The following is a 27853-nucleotide window of genomic DNA, read 5'->3' on the forward strand; positions in this document are numbered from 1 at the left end:
AGTGGGGTTGCAAATGCGGAGGTTGAGTAGTACCCCACTTGTCACTGCCACTTCTCTATGCGAAGGGGAGTGAGTGGGTTGTGGGCAGAAGCAGCACTGTCTCCCTGTGAGCAGAGCACCAGGAGAAGAGGGCTGCTGCACGCACGGTCCCTGTAGCTCAGACTCCTTAAGGCAAAGGCCTAGGCCAAAAGCAAAGGTGCAACCCTGGTAAGCTCACTGCCGTTTTTGCTTTGGCAGGCACCAGCGATCATTCAGTACAATTTCTCCTTAGGCCCAACAGGCATGACGCCAATTATAGACACCATTCACTGAGCACTTCCAGTATTAACGTAACAGCTAACACTAACTGCCATCAACAATGTGCCAGCATGGTTAGAAATCCACTGTGTGCATGAACTCAAATCTCTTAAACTCATGAAGTTGGCTAGTATGTTCATCCTACTCTACTGACGAGGAAACAGAAACACAGGGAGGTTAAGTAACTTGCCCAAGATCACCCAGCTCAGAAGTGGCAAAGCTGCAATTTGAACTCAGGAAGTCTGGTTCCAGAATGTGTCCCCTCAGCCACTACACTATTCTGCAAGAACTGTGCTAAATGTTTCACATAACATATCCCAGGAGAGGGGAAGGTGCTTGCCTAGGTCAGGGAGCATCTAAGTGGAACAGCCACTGTTCAAACCCGGAGCTGCCTGGGTCTCAAGTCCTGGTTCTTTCTGCTGCTCTGCATAGCCTCAGCCGTGTCAGAAGATGTATTAATAATAAGGAGCTCTGCCCAAGCAGTCCTCCATCTCCTCTCTCAATTTTCACCAAGGAACAAATAAATGTTCACAAATCCAATAAATGTACACATCTATTTTTTGTTCATACATGGCAAATTGGAGCATGAAATCCGATCAATATTCTTTCTGACCACCGAGCACAGTTTTGATTTCCTCAGCTAAAGTTTTTGCGTAAAGTCATTTAAGGAATGGCAGAGGCACTCCTTACAGTGTCACGTATGCACTGTTTTAAGTAATTCAAATTATAAATGTATTTCCAAGGAAATAAGAGAAACTGGCTTTTGTTACATTGACATTTCTCCAACTTAAGTGGCCAATAATAGAGGAATAGTTGAGCCAACAATGATGAAATACAAGATAACCATGAAAAGTTTTGACTTGAAAAATCCTTATAACAAAATAGTATGCAAAAAGGACAGGAAAACCATTTATAAAAAAAAGATATCAAAAGGATGTGCTCCAAAAACTGGTACCAGTGGTCAACTCTGGTTAGTAGAATTATACCCTTTTCTTTTCTGTATTTTTTCCAAAATAAACATTTCACCAAAAATAAAAACAAACATCACTTTGAAAGCTGACACTTTTTGATTTCCACTTCAGAATTCAGTATCCTTTCTCGACTGTTAAAATGTGGGGAAGGATAAGTATGCTGAAGTCTTGATAATGGTGAAGTGATCCTCAATGAAAGAATGCTTCCTTCTAGCAGTTCTTTAGGATAACTTTTTTTTTTTTTTTAGCAGAATTTCTCTAGCAGAACTTCTAGCAGTTTTAGTGGTATGCCAGGGGCTGCGCTGCTGGGAAGGGCTCATGAGCTACACTACACCCAACCTGGTGCCCCTCTCAAAAGTGGAGCCCGGCAGGCTTCTTTCCAGCTCTGGCAGGTGGGGAAGAAGAGAGCATGGGGGCTGGCCGGGAGCAGCCAGGGTCAGCCCCTTCTCTTGGAAACAAGGGGGGCAGTTTGTCTCCCTTACCGGCTCTCTCCCCTAACCACTTATCCACAGCCATCCGTCATGACCTTTTCATGCTCCCACTTCTGACAGCTTCCAGATACAGTGAGTCAAACTTCACTGGAAGCAAACTATCACACCAACTGTCAAAGGCAGAAAACATTGCCTGATTGCTGTCCTACATCAACGCCAGCATATAAATCCTTCCTTAACAAGACAGCTCAAAATAAACAAAAACGCAACTCTAATGTGTATACAGCTCTCTGGGGAAACTATTTGTGCAAGCCTTTAGAGTTATCACAAGGAGTCCCTTGCCTGCTTTAACTAACCAAGATTTCCATAAAAGGAAATTAGCACCGCGTAGCATCTTTTTCTAACACAGACTGAGCGCCCACTCTGGGTAGCCCCCACACTAGGTCCTTTTGTGTACAGCGGCTTATTGAGAGCTTAGAACACCTCTAATCAGGAAGGCACTATTAGCCTATCTTACATTTAAAGAGGGGGCTTAGGGGTAGGAAATCTGGAGTCAGAAAGTCCTCTGTTCAAATGTCAGCTTTCCTACTTCCTAACTACGTGACTTTGGAAAAATTTCTATAAAACGGAGATGATAATAATAGATACCTCATGTGCTTGTTGTGAGGATTACGTGAAATAAAGCATGACAAGGGCTTGGAATTGTGCCTGATACATAGCTAGCGACGAATATTACTCCTTCTAATGATTATTATCAGAAGTCAGGCACTGGGTTAAGGATGTGACATAGACTCAGTGATGAGGGTCGAGTCTCGGGAGCTCAGGCAGCCATGAGAGGGAGGTGAATAAAGGACCTGCCTGGCCCTGGAATTGGAGGGCGAGAATAATTCTCCCTGGGACCTTCTCTACATCCCAGTCTTGGGAGCACCAGGATCCAGCTTGGGAGACCAATGCCTTCATCCTCACAAATCCCTCCAGTAACCGCCCACCACCAAGTGTCACTGGGCATATCTCTTCCTCACAACCTCCAAGAGTTCAATTCAAATCAGGAAGAATGTTCTCAGACCTGGATTGTGGAAACTTTTGTGCTAGGGAATCCTCATCCTACTGGGTCTCCAGGCCACAAATTTGGAGGCCCTGATTATGCTGGCACATCCCCACTGGTGTTATCCTGGGCAAAGTCACTGCTCCCTTGGTGAGCCTGAGCATTCTCCTCTGTAAAATGTACTAGCCTACGGTGAATCAAATTAGTAAACTGGAGAGCTTGGGTTCAAGTCCAGGTCTAGCTGCCTGGTGAGTTCTGACTTGCCAGCTGTTTCCTATTGTCCCAGAGGAGACTGCTTGACTCTTGGGAGGTACAACCTCCCCTACGGTACTCTTAAAATACCCCCTTAAAAAAGCTAAAACACCACTTTGGCAAAAATTAAGGCATTTAACATTTCACGTCTTAGTGTATTTCCTGTTATTGTTTATTTGCTCAGATATCATAAGCTGTGGTTCATTCATCAATTTCCTACAGCTTTGAATCTAAGGCTACAAATGTCCCACTGCTGTTAAATCCTGGAGCAGCTTTTTTATACAATTCTACAATCCTCTTGTCTTCAGGTTACCTAGAGCCTATGAAAGCCTGGAAAAGCCCCCAGGGAGTGCCACTGAACAACTCTTCGCCAGAGTGGATTTTGCTGAATATACACAGCCAATCGATAGCATCCACAGAGCAGTCAGGGAAGTCTTTGAAACTTGTCTGAATTTACACACAAGATCAGACACACAGGCTGTTTGGGCTTAATGAGACCTTAGAGATCACCTAGTCTGGGGTTTTCATTCTCCATGTGAAAAAATTGAGGCTCAGGGCTGGGACATGACTTGTCTGATGTCACCCATTAATGACAGAGCTGTAACCATAATTCATATCCCCATACTACCAGGCCAGGGCTTAAACAGACCAGCTCACCTGCCATGCAGGAGTACTGCATATTCACACACTGATCAAATGCATTACAATAAAAAAGCGCTGTCTCCAGCAATTTAAGGCACCCAAAATAGATGACAAAACCATATTTCAGGTCACAACTAAAATGAAACCCAGTAGACCCTTACTTTCTTGAGATCAAGTGGAGTTCTAGGCCCCAGGATCACTGGTTTCATTCAAAGGACTAACCATTCTGAAACGGTTTGGGAACCACAGCTAAAAGCTGCCAATTCCAATATGTGGTCAGTAAGAGACTCAATGACAAGTCCGAGCATACCTGACTAGACTGTTAGGCTTGGCACATGAAACAAGGAGTGGCCTGGACACCAACAAATGCAGAGCAGCAGTCAGCACAGGACTCGGCACCAGGGCAGAGCTTATGAAATCAGACCTGGGACTGTTTAATCCCAGAAAGACCTGTCTTTGGATGAGTGCTAAATTCTCTCTGCAGAGAAGGCATTTACAAAGATTCTGCACTAGGACAGTTAGATTACCAAACTACTCTCTCAGTAAATGGATACCTCAGGTGAGCCTATGATGTCAGCTAGGAAGCAGTAGGCCCTAAGAGAATTTACAGTATCACTTGTAGAGTGGGGAAAACCTGATCTTCCCCATGTTCAGGCCCTGCTGTGCTGTTGGAGCTCAGGTGCCAAAGATGAGGAAGTGATTAAAGGAGCACAGAACTCTGGATGAACTCTCATGAATCCGACTCCCATTAATTCCATCATGCCAGTGCTTCTCAACTTCTTCCAATTCTCAATTCTTTCTCAGCCACCTGAGGAACCTGACACATTGTCATTAATAACCCTGGGTTACTCCATAGGAATTCTCAAAAGGGTGGCTCTGGGAGCAGGGAGCCAGAGGAAGCTAGGCCTTAAGAAAAAGCCCACAGTGTTTCCAATATTCCCAGTTAGGTGATTTTTCCCTAAGCCAATCACTGCATTTAGTGCAAAAGTGGTAACGGAGTTTTCTGGAGGCAGTCTTGATAGCATGCATCCTCTGCCTCATCAGTTCATTAGTATAAGTCAATTCCAAAGTTTGGTTCAGGACATGCTGTCACAATAGGGACTGAACAATCACTTAATATCAGAATTGCCAAATTCAAATTACTGAATGGACCCAGGGATTTCTGAGTTAAATGTGACGCACGCCTCCTTCTGATTGTGTCTTGGAATGGAGAGGGGCACCTCCTTAATGTTCAACGGGAAAGTGAAATGGAGATATGGAAGATCAATCCACTTCCTAAGAACACACATGTTCAGATTATGTGATTACTTGAACTGTACTCCATAGGTACCCCACTGGAAACTAACAAGGGAAAATGTTTTATTCATGCGGCCACCCAGAACCATGTTTAGCCTGAGAGTGAGCCTGAGGAGTGAGGCAGTCCAGGCCACTGCTGCTGCTTTCACTCACTATTGTGCTGTTACCGTGTTTCTTAAGTTTGCATGCTGTATACTTAAAAATAACACCATAATAAAGTCTTCCTTTGAGTGCCGGCCTGTGGTTATTGACTAGTGGGTTAAATAATAACTGCAGTAGGAAAGACAAGGAGGCAAGACAAGAAATGGCAAATATGCTGCCTCTCATCATGCTCAGGTCCAGGGCAGACATTTTTAATCAATCACAGAGTTTCTTTATGTTGCCCTCAGACACAGCTGGAGATGCTGCCTCAGCATAATGCTCTGGGCAGCCGTTATAAACTTGACTGGAGCCAGCTGATGAGACGAAACCTTTTTGCCTTCTCTAGGACATGTGGTATTGTACTTGATATTTTCATAAAGAACTACCACAATCACAAGTCTTATGATTATACATACTGGATAGTTTTATGAAAAGATAATGGAAGTAACCATGGAACCTCTTGGTAGAAGTCATTTTCTATCATTTATCTATAAATCCTATACAGACTCTGTATATCCTATACAGAAATATTTTATTAGGTTATAGATGCGATGCTGATAAGATGGAATTCATGGTATCTTACGTGTTCAGTAACAGATCCCTTCGGTGACATGGGAAGGGTCTACACTGATAAATGAGGCAAACGAACCAAGTGAGTACAAGTGGTACAAATATCAAACCACTTCTCAGCGTGAGACTGCATCAGAAAAACCAGGCTGACCTGCCCAGTCAGTAAAAACAAGCTTGGACAAAGAGATAAGGGGTAAGAAAGTCCTTTCAATACTGTGAGTTTGTGTCCCCTAAACACCACAATCTAGGGGAGATATTGAGCCAGCAGGCCTGGGATGAAGCCAGGGACTGGGTGACTCTGACATATGTTCAGGGTCAGACCCACTGCCCCCGGGTGCTCTGCATATAAGAGGTGTTCACTGTGGGGATGTCTTGGCCCTCTCTGCCATGGTTCTTGCATTGGTTTCTGTGCATTCCCTTGGCTGGTGCATTGTAATTTAGCTTCTGCCAGCCAGCCAACAAATACTTATTGATAATATACAATGGGTTTCTTAGAGTGTGGCTGCATTCTCCGCTTGACCTATTCTGCTTCAATGTTCCCCTAACTTACTTCCCCTACCAGCCTTGGACCGTTTGGGTGGCACATATCTCAATGTGCAACCTCCCTCAAGTGGTCAGGCACACAGGATCAGGTATATGGAAGATCAAGTTAATGGAAATAACCTCAACTTGGTAGAATCTCAAGTAAGGCTACACTTGAAGGACATCTGTACTTTTTAGGACTGACAGAGGGAAAGCAGACAAGATGAAATATTCCAAGAATGTTTTAGAGAAATACAGGAATGGTTTGGAATGATGACTTTGGTAAGATTCTGGGCTGGTAGAGCAGGAATGGCAAAGATATTTCAATTTAAGAATTACCTTCAATTGATGGGTAGGGGTTGCTTATAGGACTGTGTTGGAATGAATTCTGAGGTTAGGTCTGGGCCCAGAGGGAGGAAGCGCAGTGGCTGATGAACAACATCTAAAGTAAAGAGGGGGAGGGTATCACAGTACGTGGACATCCATCTCCAGATACTAGGGGCAGGAGAAGAGCAGGAATATGCACAAGTTTAGGAACTGGCCAACTAGAAGTAATCACTTCCGTTGTGCAGTTGAGTTATTTTTTCTCTTTATATATAAATTTAGAGACAGGGTCTTGCTTTGTTACTCAAGCTGGAGTACAATGGCACGATCCTAGCTCAATGCAGCTTTGAACTCCTGGGCTCAAGGGATCCTCCTGCCTCAGCCTCCTAAGTAGCTAGGACCGCAGGTATGCGCCACCACACCCAGCTAAGGTTTTTCAATGTTTTGTAGAGACAGGGTTTTGTCATGTTGTCCAGACTGGTCTTGAATTCCTGGCCTCTAGCAATCCTCCCACCTTGGCCTCCAAAGTGCTGGGATTACAGATGTGAGCCATCCTGCCCGGTCTGGGGGTGAATTATTAATGACACCTGTGGATTGGCACCTGGGGTATGACAGATTGGCACCTGTGGTATGACAGATTGGGTCTGGCATATGGGACTGGGTTTCTGCCTCAGTTCTGCTGGAACTCTCCATATATCTGATGACTGAGGTGTGGGAGAGTTGGTACTAAGTAATAGCTATGTACCTCTCAACACAGTGGTTTACATAAACCACGTTCTTCCAAACTCCTCCAAGCCTCAGTTTTCTCAGTCATGAAGTGGGAACAACAATATCAATGTGCTGTGTAGATTAAATGAGGTTATCAGGGAGAAAGCTCTTGGTGTATTGTAAGTTGTCATAGTTCCACGGAGAATTAGCACAATGATTTGCATCTAAGGCAGAGTAGTTAGGCTCAGGACTCAACCTCAGACAGTCCTGGATTCTTATTCCAGCTTGATTACTTACTAGATTTTTCCTACACCCCAGTTTCATCATATAAAAAATGGTGATAAAATCAGTACTATCTAATAAGAGTGCTTCGATTTCAGGCACCAGTGCATGCAAAGAGAACGATTAGCAAAGTGCTTGGCATACAGTAAGCACTTGATAATAACTGCTTTGTAAAAATTCTATTTCTTATTACTATTATTTTAAAAGACCAGAGCTGTGTCATATGTTTCATTAATGGGGTTTTTCGGTCATAGAAAAGTCTGGTGGAGGCCGGGCGCGGTGGCTCATGCCTGTACTCCCAGCACTTTGGGAGGCCGAGGCAGGTGGATCACCTGAGGTCAAGAGTTCGAGACCAGCCTGACCAACACGGTGAAACCCCGTCTCTATTAAAAACACAAAAATTAGCTGAGTGTGGTAGTGCATGCCTGTAATCCCAGCTACTTGGGAGGCTGAGGCAGAAGAATTGCTTGAACCCGGGAGGCGGAGGTTGCAGTGAGCTGAGACTGTACCATTGCACTCCAGCCTGGGCAACAAGAGCGAAACTCAATCTCAAAAAAACCAAAAAAAGTCTGGTGGAAAACTGATTTAAGTTTGGGTCTTGCAGGTCAAAATTTGAGTCTCTCATCCCCTGACTTTCTCAGAAACAACTGGAACAATGGCCACTACCACCCCATCAGAAGACAAGCAACTGTGGTGGCACCGCAGAGCCTGGGGATTCTGATCCTCAGCTGCGGCTCTTACTACCACTAATTCAGCGTGGACGAGTGGTTTTCTGTGGAATCAGCAGGGATGCTGAGCAAATGCCACACACTTACTTTCCACTTAAAAGATGTTGCCACAGGGACCAAGTGAAATCTCTGTTCTGATTGACACAGGATGGACAGGTGGAGGCGACCATCCATCAGTGTCAGGAAGGACCTGAAGCACCTGGCTAGTCAGGTGTAATAAAATAAATTATTTACCCGTCTCAAAATCCAGCTGCTCACTTGAATACTCACACAGGGTGTGCTGTTTGCCTCCCTACTCTTGGCAGTAGAATGTTTCAGGAAGAAAGAATTTCTGGATTGCTAGGTGTGGGTTTTTGTTGTTGTTAGAATGTGAGGGTGATATCTGCTTTGTAAGGAGGGAGAGAGGGTCTTCAATTACATACCTGTGTAATCTACGTGGGACGGGAAAATGGGTTTATTTATTCAGTGCATGATATAATACTCATGGGCAGTCTGTCTGATTGTCACAAAATTCCTTAGGACTAATTAATGAAATTTCTGATTATAATGATAAAGACTGAACTTTGAGGACAGAAACAAATGTTCTGACATCATCTCTTTCAGAAGCCCCTCTGAAATGCGACTCTACACCAGAGGGTGCCATGTGTGTCACTGGAAGCATTCCAAGCATTCAGAAGTGACGCCCCAGCCTCCAGTCGCCTCACTTCCAACGACCAGGGAGATACTTGCATGACTGTCATCATTCACGTCTACCTGACAAGTCTCTATTATGGCCACAAGTGGAACTTTGCCAGGAGAGCCACCCCCTGATCTAAGTGATCTGGTTTAATACTTTCAAGATGGTGGACCTGGAGAGAGGGCAATAGGCAAAATAAATAATAATGACAATGATAATAACACTACGATAAGCTACCACTTAGAATATGCTTCTATGGGCTGGGCGCGGTGGCTCACGCCTGTAATCCCAGCACTTTGGGAGGCCAAGGTGGGTGGATCACAAGGTCAGGAGATCCAGACCATCCTGGCTGACATGGTGAAACCCCGTCTCTACTAAAAATACAAAAAATTAGCCGGGCGTGGTGGCGGGCACATGTAGGCCCAGCTACTCGGGAGGCAGAGGCAGGAGAATGGCGTGAACCCGGTAGGCAGAGGTTGCAGTGAGCCGAGATCGCGCCACTGCACTCCAGCCTGGGTGACAGAGCAAGACTCCGTCTCGGAAAAAAAAAAAAAAAAAAAAAAAAAAAGAATATGCTTCTATGGGCCAGACACTTTCACAGAACGTTAGAAGGTAAACATTATTATCCCCATTTCATACATGGTGAAAACTAAGATTGAAAAGGGAAAAGACTTGTCCCGGTGACACTGCAGGTAAGTGGCAAGGCTGGGATTCAAACTCAGTGTTGACTGACTGTAGAGCTTGGGCTCCTCCCACAGGGCATTTTGTGGACTTTTTCCTTTGAAATAATTTACATGTCAGCCTCTAATGAATTAAAGTTTGTCTTTTTTACCTTTGGAAAAAAGTGGGGAAAGAAGCCCATGATCTTGGTTATCATTCCAGGCAGCACTTTTCACACTGGGGAATGAGCAGGGATGGATTTGCTGATGATGCTCACCTGGGCCCTTGCTTTGACCCTCTGTCTTGACCACAGTTGGGCTACTTATTGGGCTTTTTTTTTCCCTTTGAGACAGAGTCTAACACTGTCGCCCAGGCTGGAGTGTAATGACGTGATGACAGCTCACTGCAGCCTTGACCTCCCAGAGTCAAGCGATCCTCCCACCTCAGCCTCCTGAGTAGCTGGGACTACAGGCAGGCACCACCACACCTGGCTATTTTTGTATTTTCTGCAGAGATGGAGTCTCACCATGTTGCCCAGGCTGGTCCTGAACTCCTGAGCTCAAGTGATCTGCCCACCTTTGTCTCCCAAAGTGCTGGGATTACAGACGTGCGCCACGGCACCCAGCCTACTTATTGGGCTTCTTAAAAGTAGGCCCATTCAGAAAAAGCAGGCCCTTTGCTATTGGGCAAGTACTGCAGCTAAACACAAACTGGGTATTTGAGTGGCATTCTTACTTTCATAAATTGAAAGTGTGGCCTGGTGTGGTGGTTCACGCCTGTAATCCCAGCACTTTGGGAGGCCGAGGCGGGTGGATCACCTGAGGTCAGGAGTTCGAGACCAGCCTGGCCACATGGTGAAACCCCGTCTCTACTAAAAATACAAAAAAATTAGCTGGGCATGGTGGTGGGCGCCTGTAATCCCAGCTACTCGGGAGGCTGAGGCAGAAGAATCACTTGAACCCAGGAGGCAGGGGCTGCAGTGAGCCGAGATCAAGTCATTGCACTCCAGCCTGGGCAACAAAAGCAAAACTCTGTCTAAAAAAAAAAAAGAAGAAGAAAGAAAGTGTACACACAGAAAAAGTGCACAAATGATGAGTATATATACCATGACTTTTCCACAAAGTCTACAGACCCATGTAATCAGCACCCAGATCAGAAAACAGACCCTTTCCAGCTTCCCAGAAGCCCTTCTCCAACCACTACAACCATCTTACCTGGAATAACCAGTATCTTTACTTCTTACATAAGATTATTTCCTTGTATTTATGAATGTCATATAATAGAATCATATAGTATGTACTCTTTTATTTATTTTTGAGAACTGGCTTCTTTTTGATCAGTCTTATTTCTGAAATACAGTAGGAAAAACATCCCCAGGAGGAACAACACTGAATGACTTTATGATTTAAGAGTCAACACTAAATAAGCAATTTCACCACTTTAGATATTTAAGGTTTTTATGAGGAAGAAGAGCTACAGTTAAGTCCTCACTTATTGTCATTCATAGGTTCTTGGAAACTTCAACTTTAAGTGAAATGATGTACATAATTTTGTTCAATGTCGTTTTGTTATAATGTTGATAAGAGAAAAAAACGAGTTTTGTTATATATCATTTCACTTAAAGTTACAGTTTCCAAGAACCTACTGATGACATTAGGTGAGGACTTAATGCAGAGAGGAAAAAAAGGTGGGGTCTGTTTTGGTTCAAAGTTACTGAGTGCTGTCTCATCTGATCAGCCTGCTAGAATCACCATCATCTTAGCAGCTAATGCTCACTGGGCACTTGCTAGAGGCCAGGCGCCTAAGTTCTCTGCACATGCTGTGGCATTTCATCCTCACAGTTAAAAAATTATCTTTATTTTTACAGATAAGGAAACTGGGGCTCTGCATCATTTGCCGGTGGTGATACAGCTAATAAACGAGCAGGGTTTGTACCTGGGCCTCCAACTCCTGAGTGAGCCCTCTGAGCGCTACACTCTACTGCCTCCCAACTAACAGCTCTCACATAGGGAAGTTTACAACTGCAGGCCCCATACTCAGTGCTTTACATGTTCCCTATAGCAACGAGCTTCACTCGTTCCCCATAGCAACCCTGTGTCATTGGTACTACTGATATTCCCATTCAAGCAGGATAGAATTGAGGCTCAGAAAGACTAAGACACTTGCTTAAGGTTACATGGCTGTCTATTGATAGAGCACAATTTAAACCATTTGTGATTCTCTTGCCCATCTCTTAATCACTAAGCTGTATTGTCAGCATATTGGAAGTTCCTGTCAGTCAAGTTGGGAAGGAACATGTGAGGAAATTTTTGAGGCCTCTTATGAGTTAGCCAGGTTCAAACTAATGCCAACATTAGAAAAGATTTTATTATGACAAACATACAAAGCATTTGTGAGAAACGTAAAATAAATGAACCCTAAGAGTTAAAAGGAGACGCAGGAAGAGGTGATGTGGCAGAGACAGGGTGCAGCTCAGCTCCCTGACTGGGTGAGCCTGGCATCACTACCCATTCTTCCTCTCCCTCGGCCATTATATGGGAGACCCTTTGTTAGGGAGCAGGTGCACTTGAGTTGGTCAGACCAGGGTTTGCTCCTGGCACCACCACCTACCCACTGTGTGAGTTGGGCATGAGACTTGACTGCTCTGTACCTCATTTACCCCCTCTGTTAGATGGAGACAGTAAGAATACCCCACCTTTTAGGTAGTTAAGTAGTACATGTAAAGCACTTACCACAGTGACTAATACACAGCAGACACCTATAAAAGGCAGCCATGATGATGATGATGATGATAATGATGATGTATTAGTAGTATGTTGCTTACTATGACACTTTTCCTACTCCTGTTCGGTTTAAGTCAAAACAGAAATTTAGCACATAATTAGAACAAATTAATCCCAAATATTAGTTGAAAGTTCCAAATTATATGATGAAGATCCAAATATATCTTCTGAGATCATTAAAAAGCTTCCTGAATAAAGGCCTGAATGAATAAGCAATGAGTTAGCTGAGTAAGAACAGGCAGGTGGCACCGTCACAAAGCAGTTCTAAGGATAGCAGGCAAGAGAATTACAGAATGAAAAGAATTATGGAACTTCACCGAAGTCAATCAGTTTGAAAAGAGTCTCAAGTTAGTTCTATTTCTAATCTTCTGCTTCATAAAAAAGAAGACAAGACAGAGCACTCAAGTGGGAAAAAGGATGTACTTCAAATTTCATTGTTTAAACATTTTCTCAGAAAACAAATTACCTTTAGTCATTCAGGTCACATAAAAGTTGTATGTTGTTTCTTTCCCCATTTCTACATTGACTGCTGACACGACAAGCCAGCTCATCATCTGCTCACACACTTACCTAGCTGTACGTCGGTTGTGAATCGCAGTCTGTGGATCATGCTGACTTTGAATGACTTGTAATGGTGGCTGCTAAGCATATCCTGTACTGTGGCTATGTCAATTTGCGAATCCTCCTCAAAAACCCCATCTGCCCTTGAACCTGGGGAGGAAAAGGCAGTTTAACACATAAAGATACATGAGGCTTGGCAAATGGTGTCTGCTTAAAATGCTTTGGGATAAATTAAAATAATATGGGTTATTTAATTTGGAGAAGAAAAGGCTGAGCGATGACTTAATAATGGCATTCCAGTAAACAGAGAATGGTAACATATTAATCATTCAACAATTAATTCCACAAGCACTATGGCAGGTCCTTGGCTGGGCAGCAGGGACACAAGGATAGAAAAATTCCTGCTTGCTCTTGGCAGGAAGCTCAGTCCACAAGAGTGAGTCAAAAGCACAAGAGCATGGGTGGTGTTAGCGGTGTCACGGGTCTTGTTTTTTTCTAAACGTGATTTTCCTAATCACAAAAGTAATCCACATTCCTCGAAGAATCTCTGTCTTTTCCAAGATTCCCAAACCGTCTTCTTTACTGCCTCTCGCCCTGCGCCCCACAGCCTCCATGTGGGATTTCACTCGTTCTCCATAGCAACCCTGGGCCATTGGTACTACTGATATTCCCATTCAAGCAGGATAGAATTGAGGCTCAGAAAGATTAAGACACTGGCTTAAGGTTACATGGCTGTCTATTGACAGACATAGCTATCTACTGATAGAGCCCCCACTGGCTCAGGGGGCACCTGCTAGTGCTTGGGTGTGACAGTCTCATCACTGGCCTCCTGGTCATCAGGCTCTTCCTCTGCAGTCCAGCCGCCACAGGCTTTCTGATCCATTTTTCTAAAGGTTGGATCATTCATTCATTCACCAAATGCTCAGAGAGCACCCTGTGCATGCTAAGTACTCTGATATGTGACACTGGAGACAGATAAGAAGCCTGGTGCTCAAAAATCTTCCCTGTCTCCACAGCCCCCTGAATGAATAACACTTTTTTAGCCATAATGTGCCTGAAACATACTAATATTCTTCTCACTTCTCACACATACCTTCTCTCAGCCCTCTCAAACCCCTCAGACTGCACAGTGCTTCAGGCTTTTATAATTCTGGGCCTTTGCTCACGTGCTGCCCTTGGCCTAGAACAGCCCTCTCATCCTCACCCAGACCTATTGAAATCCCTCCACCCCTCCCTAGGCTACCTCAAACTCTATCTGTCCTGTGAAATCTTTTCTGATGGTTCTTCTGGAAGCGAATTCCATAAAAGTTGGCTTATACTGGACCCTGGAGCCTGATAGCTGTGGCTGCAACTCCTAGCTCTGCCTCTAATTTGTTGTATGATCTTGGGCAAGTTGACTTTATCTCTCTGAATTTCGGTTTTTGCCATTCACATCAAAATTTAGGTAAAGAATACATATGCTTCATAAGAGCGGTGACTATTTTTCTTCTAGTGTCAGGGTGGATTATATTCAGCCTTGCACTAGAATTGCTTAGTGGTTGCTCTGTCCTAATCTGGAAGCTTTGTGAAGGTCAGGAAAGTTTCTCACTCATTTTTATATCTTCTGCAAGCAGTAAAGGCAACTGGTATGCTCTCACTAAATTTTGCTAAATAAATACTAGCTAGTATATATGAGTGCTTACCATATGCCAGGCTTGGTGTTAAGCATTTCACACGTTACTGCATTGAAGGTCTTATAATTTTCTACATTACAAATGAGAACTCTGAGGCTTGGGGAGGCTGTCACATGCCAAGGTTACACTAAGCAAAGTTAAACTCTCTCTCAGTCCCTGGACTTTGAAAGGTGGACTTCTGCAGGTGCAGCTGTTGGTGCCATCACCAGTGCAGGGCGTAGAATGGGTTGGGAGGGGAGGAGCCTGTCTCGCAGAGGCTGACCACAGTAGGGTGCTCTAGGCCTCATGTTGAGAACTCAGAGACGGTTCCACAGGGAAACCCAGAGAGAACTCTTCGGGACGGAGTTGGGGGAATGGAAAACTCTAGATTTGGGTATAAAACTGGAAAATTTTGTAACAAACTGGTAGCCTGACAATGATATGCTTTTCCTTCCTACAGTTACTGCTTATGGGGCAAGTATTTTAAGTCAAAGTTGGTGTCTGATGCTTTCACAGTGAACTCATTTATTAGGAAATTTGTGTTCTATTTGCAAACACTACAGTAATTCCCAACCTGGACCATCCCAGCACCCACAATAGTGCTTTCCTTCAGGAAGGACGCGGCCTCGCCCTTCACTGAGTGCCTCTGGCGGAATCCCATCTCAGAGCGTCTTGCACATGCTGTCCTCTTTGCCCAGGTCACCCTTCTCCCCATCTCACTCTCTCCAGGCCCCTCCCTGTTTTCCTCCTGAAGAGCAGAGCACCAGTGACACTCCAGGGAAGCCTTCCTTGGCCGCAAGCCCCCAACACTAGTTTGGCTCCTTCTGTCCCCGTATCCTGCATTTTTCTTCAGAACAGTTATCACAGGGAGTAATTGCCTGTCTCTGCCATTAGACTATAAAACCCAAGAGCACAGGGACTGCTTTCTCACCACTGCAACTCAGACACTGCCAGTGCTACCACTCAGAGGATAAAGCAGAGCTCAATAAACATGTACTGAATGAATACCAGGTGCCATGTCCACAGGAAGGTGAGGGTCAGAGAGACAGAGTGACTTAACCAACATCGCACCTCCAGGACACTGCAGAGCTTCACTCCACATCTGCAAGGGCCACTGGGTTGCCCGTTTCCTTTCTTTGCAGCACCTATGATTTTGGACAGAGATGCCATGATCCTGATTACCACTCTCTCCTGAGTAATACCGAGGCCGGCTAGGATTTGGAATTTCGAATAATCATTCACTTTTTCCAGTCTTCATTTTTACTGAAACATAACTGCCAAAACATGTTTTATTTCTATTTTAGAACTTCTTATACATGAGAATTGCAGAGAATTTTGGTAAAATATTAAAATCATTTAATGTTTTAAAAATCATTTCAAGTCATCTTTTCTGAGAAAATGCTATTATTAGATACAACTTAGCTCTGAGCTCAAGAACTTCTGTTTGCTTTACTAATTAGTGTTTTCTAAATATTGCAGGTATTTGATTTGGAAAGAGGTAACAGCTCATTATGCTAAAATGCCAATTACTAAAAAAAAAAAAAAAACCCATACTTAAGATTTTTACATTTTATGATGTTGGATTAAAACCAATTTAAAAATTACTATAACGTGACATATAATTTTTTACTGAGCAATTTCAATGCCAGCTGCTAATAAAGCATCGTAGCTATAAATGATAATTCAGATGCTTTTAGATAAAGTGGTGCATAAATATGGCTGGAAATTGATTTAGCTTCTTACAGAAGCTACTGAAGAATGACATATTTTGTTTAATACACCAGCTAATGTAGTCCTAAAAGCTCAAACAAGTGCCAGTTTTCACTCCTAAATTTGCTGTGGGAGATTAATGAAAACTTTATATTTTGCTGAAATGTTAATAATGGGCAGATGAGATGATAGGATTTTAGTAGAGGTCTTAAACCTATGAAATAACCAGCAAGGCTTGTCAATATCCTTGTATTAATTTTTTACAAGACTTACATAGCTGGAGCTGGCTCAACACACTAATGCTTCTTGCATTGACCTTCTACTCTCTGATAGTGTAAATTCATATCCCATTTGAGAATGTAAGTCCCCCCGACACCTGGGGGAGTTCTGAGCCTTGCCCCAACTGACAAGGGGCGTGTCTGCGTTTATGATCAGAAGGATAACAGCACCTGAGGGAGTAGAGAAGGAATAGTCCTGTACTCGCCTCCAATTCACGCTGTTCACTCCAAAGCAGGTTATCTGATGAATGGGATCAACTTCTAGTTTCGGAGTTCCAGTGTCATTTCTTTCTTTCTTTCTTTTTTTGAGACAGAGTTTCGCTCTTGTTGCCCAGGCTGGAGTGCAATGGGGAGATCTTGGCTCACTGCAACCTCCACCTCCCAGGTTCAAGCGATTCTCCTGCCTCAGCCTCCCAAGTAGCTGACGCCTGGCTAATTTTTTGTATTTTTAGTAGAGATGGGATTTCGCCTTATTGGCCAGGCTGGTCTCAAACTCCTGACCTCAGGTTATCCACCCACCTCGGCCTCCCAAAGTGCTGGGATTACAGGCGTAAGCCACCGTGCCCGGCCTCCAGTGTCATTTCTCAAAGTAGGCTCAGGAGTACCACTTGTTGGAGGGGTCATGTCTATTGTACATGCAATGGTGCAACCACTTCTCTCCCCATGCCAGGAGTATGCTAGACGGTGGGGGACACTGGTGAGGATAAAGCAGGGTTCCTGATCTTCAGGAGCTTACAAATTAGCTATAGGCCACAAAACAGCACAAGGCAGAAAGAAGTGCCTAATAAATGGTGCCTGCAATAGACACTTTATCTAAAGACAAATACCTGAAGCAAAGCATTCATTATTCCAAAAGCATATTTTTTGGACCAGAAAAGTTCTATGACTTTGCATGTATACGTTTACTGTTTGTATCCTTCCTGAAAGGAGTGAACCCAATCACACATGAAAGATGAAAGATGCCTGATATTGTACCATCTGCATATTAAAATTACTCTACTATAACCTTCACATTAAAAAGTCCACTTCAGTTCAAGAGAAGACATTTTTAGCAACTCAAAGTGAAAAGTAGAGAGAAACAGAACATCTTAAAAATAAACATACTGAAAAAACAAAAACTACTCCCTGTTAATTTAACTGAAATATGACCCGTTGGTATTTTGTTAAATTAGCAATTAAAAAGGTCACAAGCAATTAAATGAAACAAAAGCCACACTGTGTTCATCTACATTAATGCTGAACTGGGTCTCCTCGTGAATGACAAGATAAATTGTTATGGTGCCTTCAAAGACTTCACAATGTATTTTGTCAAAGTCGGGAGTGTTAATGTCTCTATATGCCATGGATTACCATAATGTATTGTGTCAAAACGCTCAAGCTGCAATAACTCAAAGATGTATTGTGATAGATCAAATTTTGGGGTGGGGCCTAATAGTGACTTGAGCACCACAGCTCAAATGGAGTAACAAGGCTCCAGAAGAACGACAATCACAATGTAGGAAGGTATGGAGGACAAACAGAAAACCCAGGAGGGGAAGCAGCTTAACTCTCGGGAGTACAAAATCAGGAAAGGGGAACTGAGGAATGAGGCCTGGCACCTGTCTTCAGTGAAGAATGGCAAAAAGAGGCCACGGCAGGCAAAGGGAAGCAGAGAGGAGTTGAGGAAGGAGGCAGGTGGAGTCTAGGGCCTGCAGCCAAGAAAGAAAGAGAAGGTGCTGGGAGGCAGCCAAGGGCTGGGAGGCAGCCCTGGGGCTTAATAACATTAGAAAGAACATGGAATATAAGAGTTCAGAGATAGAGATTCAAACTGTCACTCTGGGTCAAAACCTTGCCCGGGGTTCCACCGTTAGGAAAGGCGAAACTGGGACAGATCTGTTGGACTCTGGAGTCCACATGCCTTCTCCTTTCCCTTCCCTCAAGTGGCTAAAGGCTGTTCCTGCCCTGCCTACCTCACCACGCTCCTACAGCAACAGCACTGTAATAGACTGTTGAGTCAAATAACTGTAAATTCTAAATCGGTGGTTCTCAAAGTGCACACTGGGACTTTTGGTGGTGTTGGTGGGGAATTCCCAAGTCCCCTTCAGGGTCCATAACTGCAATGCTATTTTTATAACAACAGCAAGACATGACTTACTTTTTTCATGTCCATTCTCTTACAAGTGCACAAAGGAATAAAAAGCTTGGCTGGGCACAGTGGCTCATGCCTGTAATCCCACCATTTTGGGAGGCTGAAGCGGGTGGATCACCTGAGGTCAAGAGTTCGAGACCAGCCTGACCAACATGGTGAAACCCCGTTTCTACTAAAAATACAAAATTAGCTGGGTATGGTGGCACATGCCTGTAATCTCAGCTACTTGGGAGGCTGAGGCAGGAGAATCACTTACACCCAGGAGGCGGAGGTTGCAGTGAACCAAGATTGCGCCACTGCACTCCAGCCTGGGCAACAAGAATGAAACTCTGTCTCAAAAAACAAAACAAAACAAAACAAACAAACAAAACAACAACAACAACAACAAAGAAACTATCATTTGAGTTTTGGTATAGTAATAAAAATTGATACCCACAATTATCTGAAAAGGCTATTGAAATATTCTTCCCTTTTTCAACAACATATCTGTGTCAGGCCAAATTTTCTTCACATACTTTAACCAAAGCAATGTATTGTAGCAGACTGAATGCAGAGGCAGATATGAAAATCCAGGTGTCTTCTATAAGCCCAGACATTACAGAAATTTGCAATATGATAAAATAATGACACTCTTCTCATTAAAAATTTTAGGCCTAGCTGGGTGCAGTGGCTCACACCTGTAATCCCAGCACTTTGGGAGGCCAAGGTGGGCGGACCACTTGAGGTCAGGAATTTGAGACCACCCTGGCCAACATTGTGAAACCTCGTCTCTATAAAAATACAAAAAATTAGCTGGGGATGGCGGGGCATGCCTGTAATCTCAGCTACTCTGGAGGCTGAGGCAGGAGAATCGCTTGAAGCCAGTAGGCGGAGGCTGAAGTGAGAGCTGAGATTACACCACTGCACTCCAGCCTGGGCGACAGAGCAAGACTCCGTCTCAAAAAAAAAAAAAAAAAAAAAAATTTAGGCCAGGTGCAGAAGGCTTATGCCTACAATCCCAGCACTTTGGGAGGCTGAGGTGGGTGGATTGCTTGAGTCTAGGAGTTTGAGACCACCCTGTGCAACATGGCAAAACTCTGTCTCTACAAAAAATACAAAAATTAGCTGGGTTTGGTGGCTCATGCCTGTACTCCCAGCTACTGAGGATGAGGTGGGATGATCACTTGAGCCCAGGAGTTGAGGCTACAGTGAGCTGTGATCACGCCACTGCACTCTAGCCTGGGTAACAGAGTGAGACCCTGTCTCAAAAAAAATTTTTTTAAAGAAATTATAGTTACTTTTCACAAAATTTGTCATTTGGGCCAGGGATGGTGGCTCACCCCTGTAATCCCGGCACTTTTGGAGGCCAAGGCAGGTGAATTACTTGAGTCCAGGAGTTTAAAACCAGCCTGGGCAACATGGCAAAACCCCATCTCTACAAAAAATACAAAAAAAAAAAGCAGCCAGGCTTAGCTGTGTGCTCCGATAGGCCCAGCTACTGGGGAAGGTGAGGCAGGAGGATCGCTTGAGCCCAGGAGGTGGAGGTTGCAGTGAGCTGTGATTGTACTACTGCATTCTAGCCTTGTGACAGAGACCCTATCTCAAAAAACAAAACAAAACAAACAACCCAAAAAACATAAAACTGTCATTAACATTAATGAAATTGCTGTTTTTCAATACATATTTTAAAATTAATTAATTTTTATTTTTAATAGATATCACTCAATAAACAAAAGCTTGGCCAGGTGCAGTGCCTCATACCTGTAATACCAGCAGTTTGGGAAGCCAAAGTGGGAGCACTGTTTGAGGCCAGGAGTTCAAGAGCAGCCTGGGCAACATAGTGAGACTTTATCTCTACTGAAAGTTTAAAAAAAAAAAAAAAAAAAAAGGCAGCTGGGCATGGTGGTGCACACCTGTAGTCCCAGCTGCTCGGCAGGTAGAGGTGAGAGGATCACTTGAGCCCAGGAGTTTGAGGCTACACTGAGCTGATTTGCCACTGCACTCCATCCTGGGCGAGACCTGGCGACAGGGCAACACCTCGCCTCAAAACAACAAAACAAAACAAAACAGAACAAAACAAAAGCTCTTTGGGGTCTTCAATAACTTTTAAGAGTGTAAGGAGGTCCTAAGACCAAAAAGTTTGAGAACTGCTGACTTTATTGGTTATAATGCCATGTTTTCATTGCCCCTGATATCTATTTGGACAATAATAATGGGAAACAAAAGTGCAGTGATAGCTGTGTATATGTGTTATAATCTGACAACAAACACAGCTGCAAGGCCTGTACACATATAAAAGCAATAGGTTTACTTTCAGGTGATCAGACCAAGGCTAATTATAAATACTGTTTTATAGTTTTAAAAGTGTTTTCATATAAGTGATTTAATTGGAACTGAGGGAGACACTTAAGAGTTATATGACTTTATTTCAAACAAATAGGTCTAATCATTACATCATAGCTCAGATGAACTCACTGTATATTACTGGAAGATTCCTTGTACTCACAGATACAAACTGCATGGGACTTTAACATTCATTTTATGGTTCAAGGAGTCTTACACCAAGTCTAAAAGGCCCCAATCTAGTTATAAATTAAAGCAAATTCAGTGTCTCTTCTCTAAAAAGATCTATGCCAACTCTAGAACTCAATTGGAAGATCAATGGCCTCTGTTATATCCTCACCTTTGTCCACAGCACAATCCTGTTGACCGTTTCTTCTAGACTAGCAGTTACTTAGCTACAGCCATATGCCAGGTGCTGTGCTAGTGCTTCCAGAATTTAGGGGGATGGCAGTGTTCCCAGATGATGGGAAGGACAGGCAATCCATGGAGGAATATAGGAAAAAACATAAAGCCCACAAAGCATAAGGACCTACACAGGGAACACCAAGTGTTTGCCCTTGGCACAGTGTGTGAAGCGGAATGGTGGAAAAGAAAATGGTGGGGGTGGGAGTAGTTCTTCAAAAGTGGAGCAGTATCTAGCTCAGGATCTGGCACACAATTAAGTAAAATAGTACAAGTGACTGACAATGAGAAGTACATAAACCCTTTTCTGCTCCACTCTATCTTGAAGTCTTATTGCTACTTCCCATGCAGAAGCCCTGCTTCAGCTAAACTGGACTCTGCTCAGGTTCTACCATTTGGTCAGAATGTCCTTTATGCTCTAAAATTTATATGCTTCAAGGTCTAGTCCAAATGGAACCTCCCCTGTCTCTCTCCTAAAGCATTATAGCCCTTTATTGAAGGTTCTTCTGGTAAGTATCTTACATGGTAAGTATCTGCACTCCCCTCCGGACAAGGAGCCTGAGGGCAGGAACATCCCATTCTACAAAGCACACGGTCACACAGTAGATGTTCAATAAATGCTGCTGATGGAACGAGTGAAGTTTGATGCAACGCAGGTTAACCATTAACAGTACCTGAAGTTTGTACACCACCCCTTGTATTCACCTTGGCTAACAGCACCTAACATACCTTTCCTAGTTTTCCATTCAGAATCCCCAACAGACTAGGTTTGTTGAGGACAGGGGTTCTGCCTCAACAACTGTGATGGCGGCTAACACACACTGAGTGCTTACCATGCCAGCACGATGCTCAGCATTTTAAAGATGTCATCTCATTCCATTTTTCCCAATGCCTCTTTAAGTTGGATATTATCCTCTTTTTACAGGTGAGAAAAATGAGACTCAGAATGTCATTCTGCTACAGTAGTCATACAAACAGTACAAGCTGGAGCTAGGAACTGAACCAGGTCTAATTCCAAAATTGCACCTTTAACCACCACACAACCTCCGTGAGTAAAAATGTTCCTCAGATGGGCTGGAAATGCATAACTCCATGGGCTGTAACGGTATCTAAGGGGAACACAGTCATGCCTGGCCATGCCAGAGCAAAGGAATCAGGGGTAAAACTTAACTCTCCACTCCCTCGGTAAGACTTAAAGCTGGATGCATAAGTGAGTCACAGAGAAAACTCTTCCTTAGCGCTCTGCATCCATCACATATTTTTTTTCCAGAGGCCTTTTAAGTCCCCAAAGCCTCATAAGCCCAAGACTTCTCTTCTATTAAACACTTCCCTTTGGCTACTAGTCATTTTTGCTGGTCTCTAAAAAACAATCAATAGGTGATATACTAAAACACACACACACGTTCATGCCCCCGCCTGCCCACCGCTCTGCAGTCATCTCTTTAAAGCCATCGGGATCACGCAGTAGGATATACCCTTCACTAGAATCTGCCATGCTACTACCGGGGTAGGGATCTTTGCTGTCAGTGCTTAATTGATTAAACTCTTGGAGCCAGAGCCAGCCAGGCTGGAGGACTTTCCACATGGAGATTTCAGACCCCCTTCAATAAATCAAGGTAATCTTGTTTTATGAGGTAGTCAGAAAGAAACAGTTTCAGTTTGTAGAATTTCGAAAAAGAGCAGATCATGGAAGCGGGGCCTGCAAGGCTCTGCATCTTAGACCCTTGCTATCCCTCAGTCTCATCTTTCAGCACACTCTCCCTCATTCCATTCCATTTATTCATTCCTAAACACCCCAAGCTCCTTCTCGTCTCAAAGCCTTCAGGTGAGCAGTCCCTTGGCCTGGAACATTCTTCTCTTACTCATTATTGGACTAACTCCTTTCTCTTCTTACTCAAGCCTCTCTTATTCTCACCTGCTCTGGTCCCCTGCTATGCGCTCTTTTCTACCCTTCATAGCACTGATCACAATTGTGTGCTCTATAATGTGGGGCTAAGTCTCAGCACAGTGGTTGGCCCAGAGGAAGGCTCAATCAATGTTTGGGGAATGCATGAACAAATATGTGCCCAAAGTGAATCCAATACTCTTTACAGGATGAAGCATGACCATTTAAGGGTCTGGACCAATGGTTCATTATGGGTTTGCTTGGAAGTTAGATTAGTGACAGAATTCCCATTATTTCCTCTTTCTCCAATATGTCTTTGTCCATGTTCAAAGCCCAGGAAAAGTAATGGGGTCTTCTCAGGAGCATGGCATTTTTGACAATTTACATGGCAAAATATCTAAGAACTGTGACATCTGATCAACACCAAGGTGTCCCTTTCCCTGACTCAAGAGTCAGAGAATGAGGGCACATCCGCTGGAAGAATCCCACCTCCCATTCAGAGTCACTGCAGAAATGTCACCTGATGCATTACCAAACCATTAGTCAGGACCTTCAGGGCGAATTCTGGGGCCAGGAGCCTATCAGAGGGATGCAAATCTCCATGCCCTCACTCAGAGCCCAGACAGGGTTTGTGGCTCATCAAACATGCTTCCTTACTGCTCTAATGTACCAGTGTATCGCTTAATGAAAGTTCTTAATTGTAATTCAATTAATTACATACACAGAGTCCCCAATTACATTTTCCAATAAGACATTGGCTGTGGTACAGGTCTAAATGCACTTAAACCAATTTTAATATATTAGGACCAATTTCCCTTGAATACTAATTACTACCTAATGATAAAATGGAAAGGGGGAACTTTTAGAGAAAGAAGAGAGTGAAAAATGCAAATCATGTGGAAGTTCTCAGCCCACACAGCACAATTCAGACACTCATTACTGAAAAGTAGCTGTGGACAAGGCACAGATTTGCTTCAAGACAGGTCAGCACAGCTTTTTGCCCCAGGTGTCAGCTACCCTTGGTGCTGGCCAATGCCCAAAGGGGCCTGTGGGAAGTCTAAGGGGTTAGAGGGAAAGAAAACAGGAATCACAGGGAGGGAAACGGTCACCACACACAGGCTCAGACAAGCTATGGTGTCTGCGACAGTTGGTTGGCCTCTGAGTCTCAGGCAGAGACACTCAGTAATGGTGAACACTTGCATAGTGCACTGCAGTTCACTCTGCGCTTTTACTGTACACAATCTCATTGACTTGTTTCAATGGTTTAAGCCTCACAACAGCTTTACAGGGTAGGGACTACCATCACATTTTGCAGCAGGGGAAATGAGGCCCACAAAGAAGGAGGACTTGTACAAGGTTACACGGTGGTGCCAAACATCCTGCCTTTATAGTGCCAACCAGTCCACATTAACCAGAGAGGAAGACAAGGACTCACAGGTATGTGGCGAATAATGTTTCTGTTTCATCTAAATTCTAATAGCGTGCAGCAAACAGGGAGCTATTATGCAATACCGACTTGGATAAAAATCCTCACCCTACAGAAAATTCCTTACACTGAACACCTCCCCGCTAAAGCCAGACAGGTTAACCGGCTTTCAGGAATAACTCAACCTAAAATACGTAAAACGAACATCACAAGTCATTTTCATTTGTAAATAAGAGTTTATTTGCATGATCACATTTTCTTGTGTATTTGAAGAGTGCTGTTGTGGTATAATAAAGGAGGTGTTTAAGTCACATGATAGAAATTGGAGAGATCAGTAATTTGTAACTGAAGGAGGCAAAGCCTCCAGAAGCAGCGCGGAACCACCAGGGAGTCTCCAGAGCTGGCACAGAGCACACACAGGAGAAGAATCAGCCCGTTATAAATAAGCATCACGAAGAGGGTCGGAAGCACACCAGGATAAAGCTGACTTTCATCCTCTTTCTACAGCTGCTTCTTCCTTCTCTCCGTTTCTATTTAGTAGTGGTGGTGGTAGTCCAACAAAGAAACCCCTACACTTAAAGATGCTTATTCAAACCCAAGTTCTCCTTAAAAGCCATCTTGTACTTGGTCCAGTGAGAAGCCTGGAAATGTGAGGGGCTCAGGAGGCTCACTCTATCAGGGTGAAAGAGCCAGGCCTGGCCACAGACACCAGGATGCAGAGGGGACTCAGACTGGGTTCCTCTCCAGTGTGAGGGGTGGTCACAGTCTAGTGTGGGACTTGGCAAATCCATTCAGAGGAATCAGTGATCAGAGAGGAGTAAAGGCAGGAACTGTAACGAGCCCATGGAGGGGCAGCCAGGTAATCTGGGCAGCTCCTAGGAGTTGCCTCCTCTCCTGGGGCCTCAGGGGAAAAATTAAGAAGATAAATGAGGGCTCTCAGACTAAGACCTCTGGATGTTCTTCCCTCCCATAGTCCACCCTCCTGGGTGACTACCCACCTGGTGAGTTGAGGCCCTTCCTCAGTATAACCTTAAAATTAAGAAATGAGAATTTCATTAAGTGCTGAAATAATGGATGATCTTAAACATTCTGTGAATCTCCTTCAAAAGGAAAGAAGATCAAAGGAAGCTGAATTAATGTTTACAGAGCAACTGAAGATTCTCTCTACACCAACTTCTATTTAGGAAATACAATAATTAGATTCAGCTCTTTCACCAGACTTAATGAATAAAAGACAGTTTTCCGGGCCTCTCATTATTGTTCATGTGATATTAGCAAATCACTTCACCCCTCAGTTTCCTCTTCTATAAAACAAGGATGATGACTACATGGCCTAAAGTGTTGTTATAATAAGAGCACTTATATCTCATTCAATTCTCACCAAATCCTTGTGAAACAGATTCATTCACCTCCATTTACACATGAGATCAGAGATGACATAATTTGTCCACTGTCACAGGCTGCAAGTGGTTCACCCAAGGTCTGCCCGATTCTAATGACTGTGCTTTAAGCACTATGAATGACAGACTAGTCAGGGATACAACAGAAAGATGGTGTCTGACACTTTGTTAGTATTCCATAAAGCCAGTTTAATTTCAGGCTTATATTGGCCCTGATGATGGGAAATTCCACTTTCTCTCTTAAAGCTGTGGAAAGAGTAAGTTGGTTCAAGCGGCACTTTTCTTCTAAGGACCTGCATGGACTACCTCCACATGGTTGGTGGGAAAGGTCACTGGCAACATTTGGCAGACAAGGGAATTGAGGCTCAGTTTGGTGCCAGGATTTATATAGAAGCTTGGACAAGAATGAAGTCTTGTAATGTTACATCCTCCCCATAATGTACTTGGACTTCCTTCTGGTATGATTCCAGCTTCTAGCAGGCAGTTGGCTGAAGGATGTAGTAGATTATCCGACAAGAATCCAGACTGGAAAGCTCAAGGACTTTGGCTTGTCATTTTCTTATTTAGGCCAAGATCCAAGCACAAATGTTAGCTCTCAGTACCTAGGCAGAAACTCTTGTCATATCTGCTTCATTTGTAAGCTTCTCTCTCATAGCATATAAAGACAATTGTAATAGCCATTCTTAGGACGGAAAATTCAGGTTGTTTTATCAACAATTTCAGGTGGACTCTGGAATCAGACATCTGACTTAAAATTTTGGTCTTATCACTTACTGGCTGGATAACTTGGAGCAAGTCACAAACTCTCTTCACAATGAGAACAATATCTTATAGGGTAGCCATGAAAATTGAAAGAGAAAGCATTTGCAAAATGTCTAGCACAATGCCTTACAATAGTAGGCCCGAATATGTAATTTTTAAAAACACCCTTTTCTGCAGGACTAGGTATGATGCAAAGAAAAATAAATAAGTAAAAAAGAAATAACAAAAATAATTCATTCACATGGTTGATATAAAATATTATGCCACATCCCTCTTTGGAAGAAAAACTGAACGGCTTCTATCCACCCTTATGGCAAACAGACTTCTCAAACAAATGGTTTTATTTATAAAGCGTATATCCATTCTGGGACACCAAAAAATATTTGCTGGGAGGTACCCTGCTTCTAAGTTCTCTGGTCCTAGGACACAGACTTACAGACCTGTCCCCTCCCCACTCTCCTTCCCTTTCCATTCTGGGTCACCCTGCTCTAGTCAACATACATCTCCTCAAGGGCTCTGCCAGGTCTATGACTCCAAACCTCGACACCTGTGCCCCATCTGCTCTACCAGCCACAGAATGCTGCTTTTCCATTATTTATTAATTACAGTTAACATTTATTGAGTACTTATTATGTGCTATTTTAAGAGCTGTATGATAACTAGAGCTTACTGAATCCTATCAATCTTATGAGGGCAGATAAACTACCCAAGAAAGGTTAAGTAAATTGCCTGAGGTCACACAGCTAGTAAGTGGCAAGGCCAGGATGTGAACTGAGACAGTCTGGCTTGACAGCACATTCTCTTTAAGAACTGCATAATACCTGATCAGAATTTAGTCCACATCTGTAATGACTTTAAGGATAGGGAGGCTGTTCTAATCAAACACAGCAACAGAAATGAAGATAATTCTGCTTTTGGAATGTTTTTCTTTGCCTAAATCCACCTTCTTAATAGGCAGCTAGTGGAAAACAATGTAATTCTTAGTTGGAATTCCTACTT

The 27853-nt window shown here is 43.5% G+C and overlaps 1 protein-coding gene across 7 annotated transcripts in view; it reads right to left on the minus strand.

Moving 5' to 3' along the window:
• The window catches only part of MAPKAP1 (MAPK associated protein 1), a 265446-nt gene that overhangs the window by 32528 nt on the left and 205065 nt on the right, over nt 1-27853 (minus strand). For all 7 annotated transcript variants that reach the window (XM_063650329.1, XM_063650328.1, XM_054500117.2 and 4 more), the window contains one exon: nt 12899-13039. In XM_063650329.1, the coding sequence (XP_063506399.1) occupies nt 12899-13039 (141 nt within the window). The remainder of the gene's footprint in view (nt 1-12898; nt 13040-27853) is intronic.

This window comes from Pongo pygmaeus, chromosome 13, assembly GCF_028885625.2.
Source record: "Pongo pygmaeus isolate AG05252 chromosome 13, NHGRI_mPonPyg2-v2.0_pri, whole genome shotgun sequence".
Taxonomy (NCBI): domain Eukaryota; kingdom Metazoa; phylum Chordata; class Mammalia; order Primates; family Hominidae; genus Pongo; species Pongo pygmaeus.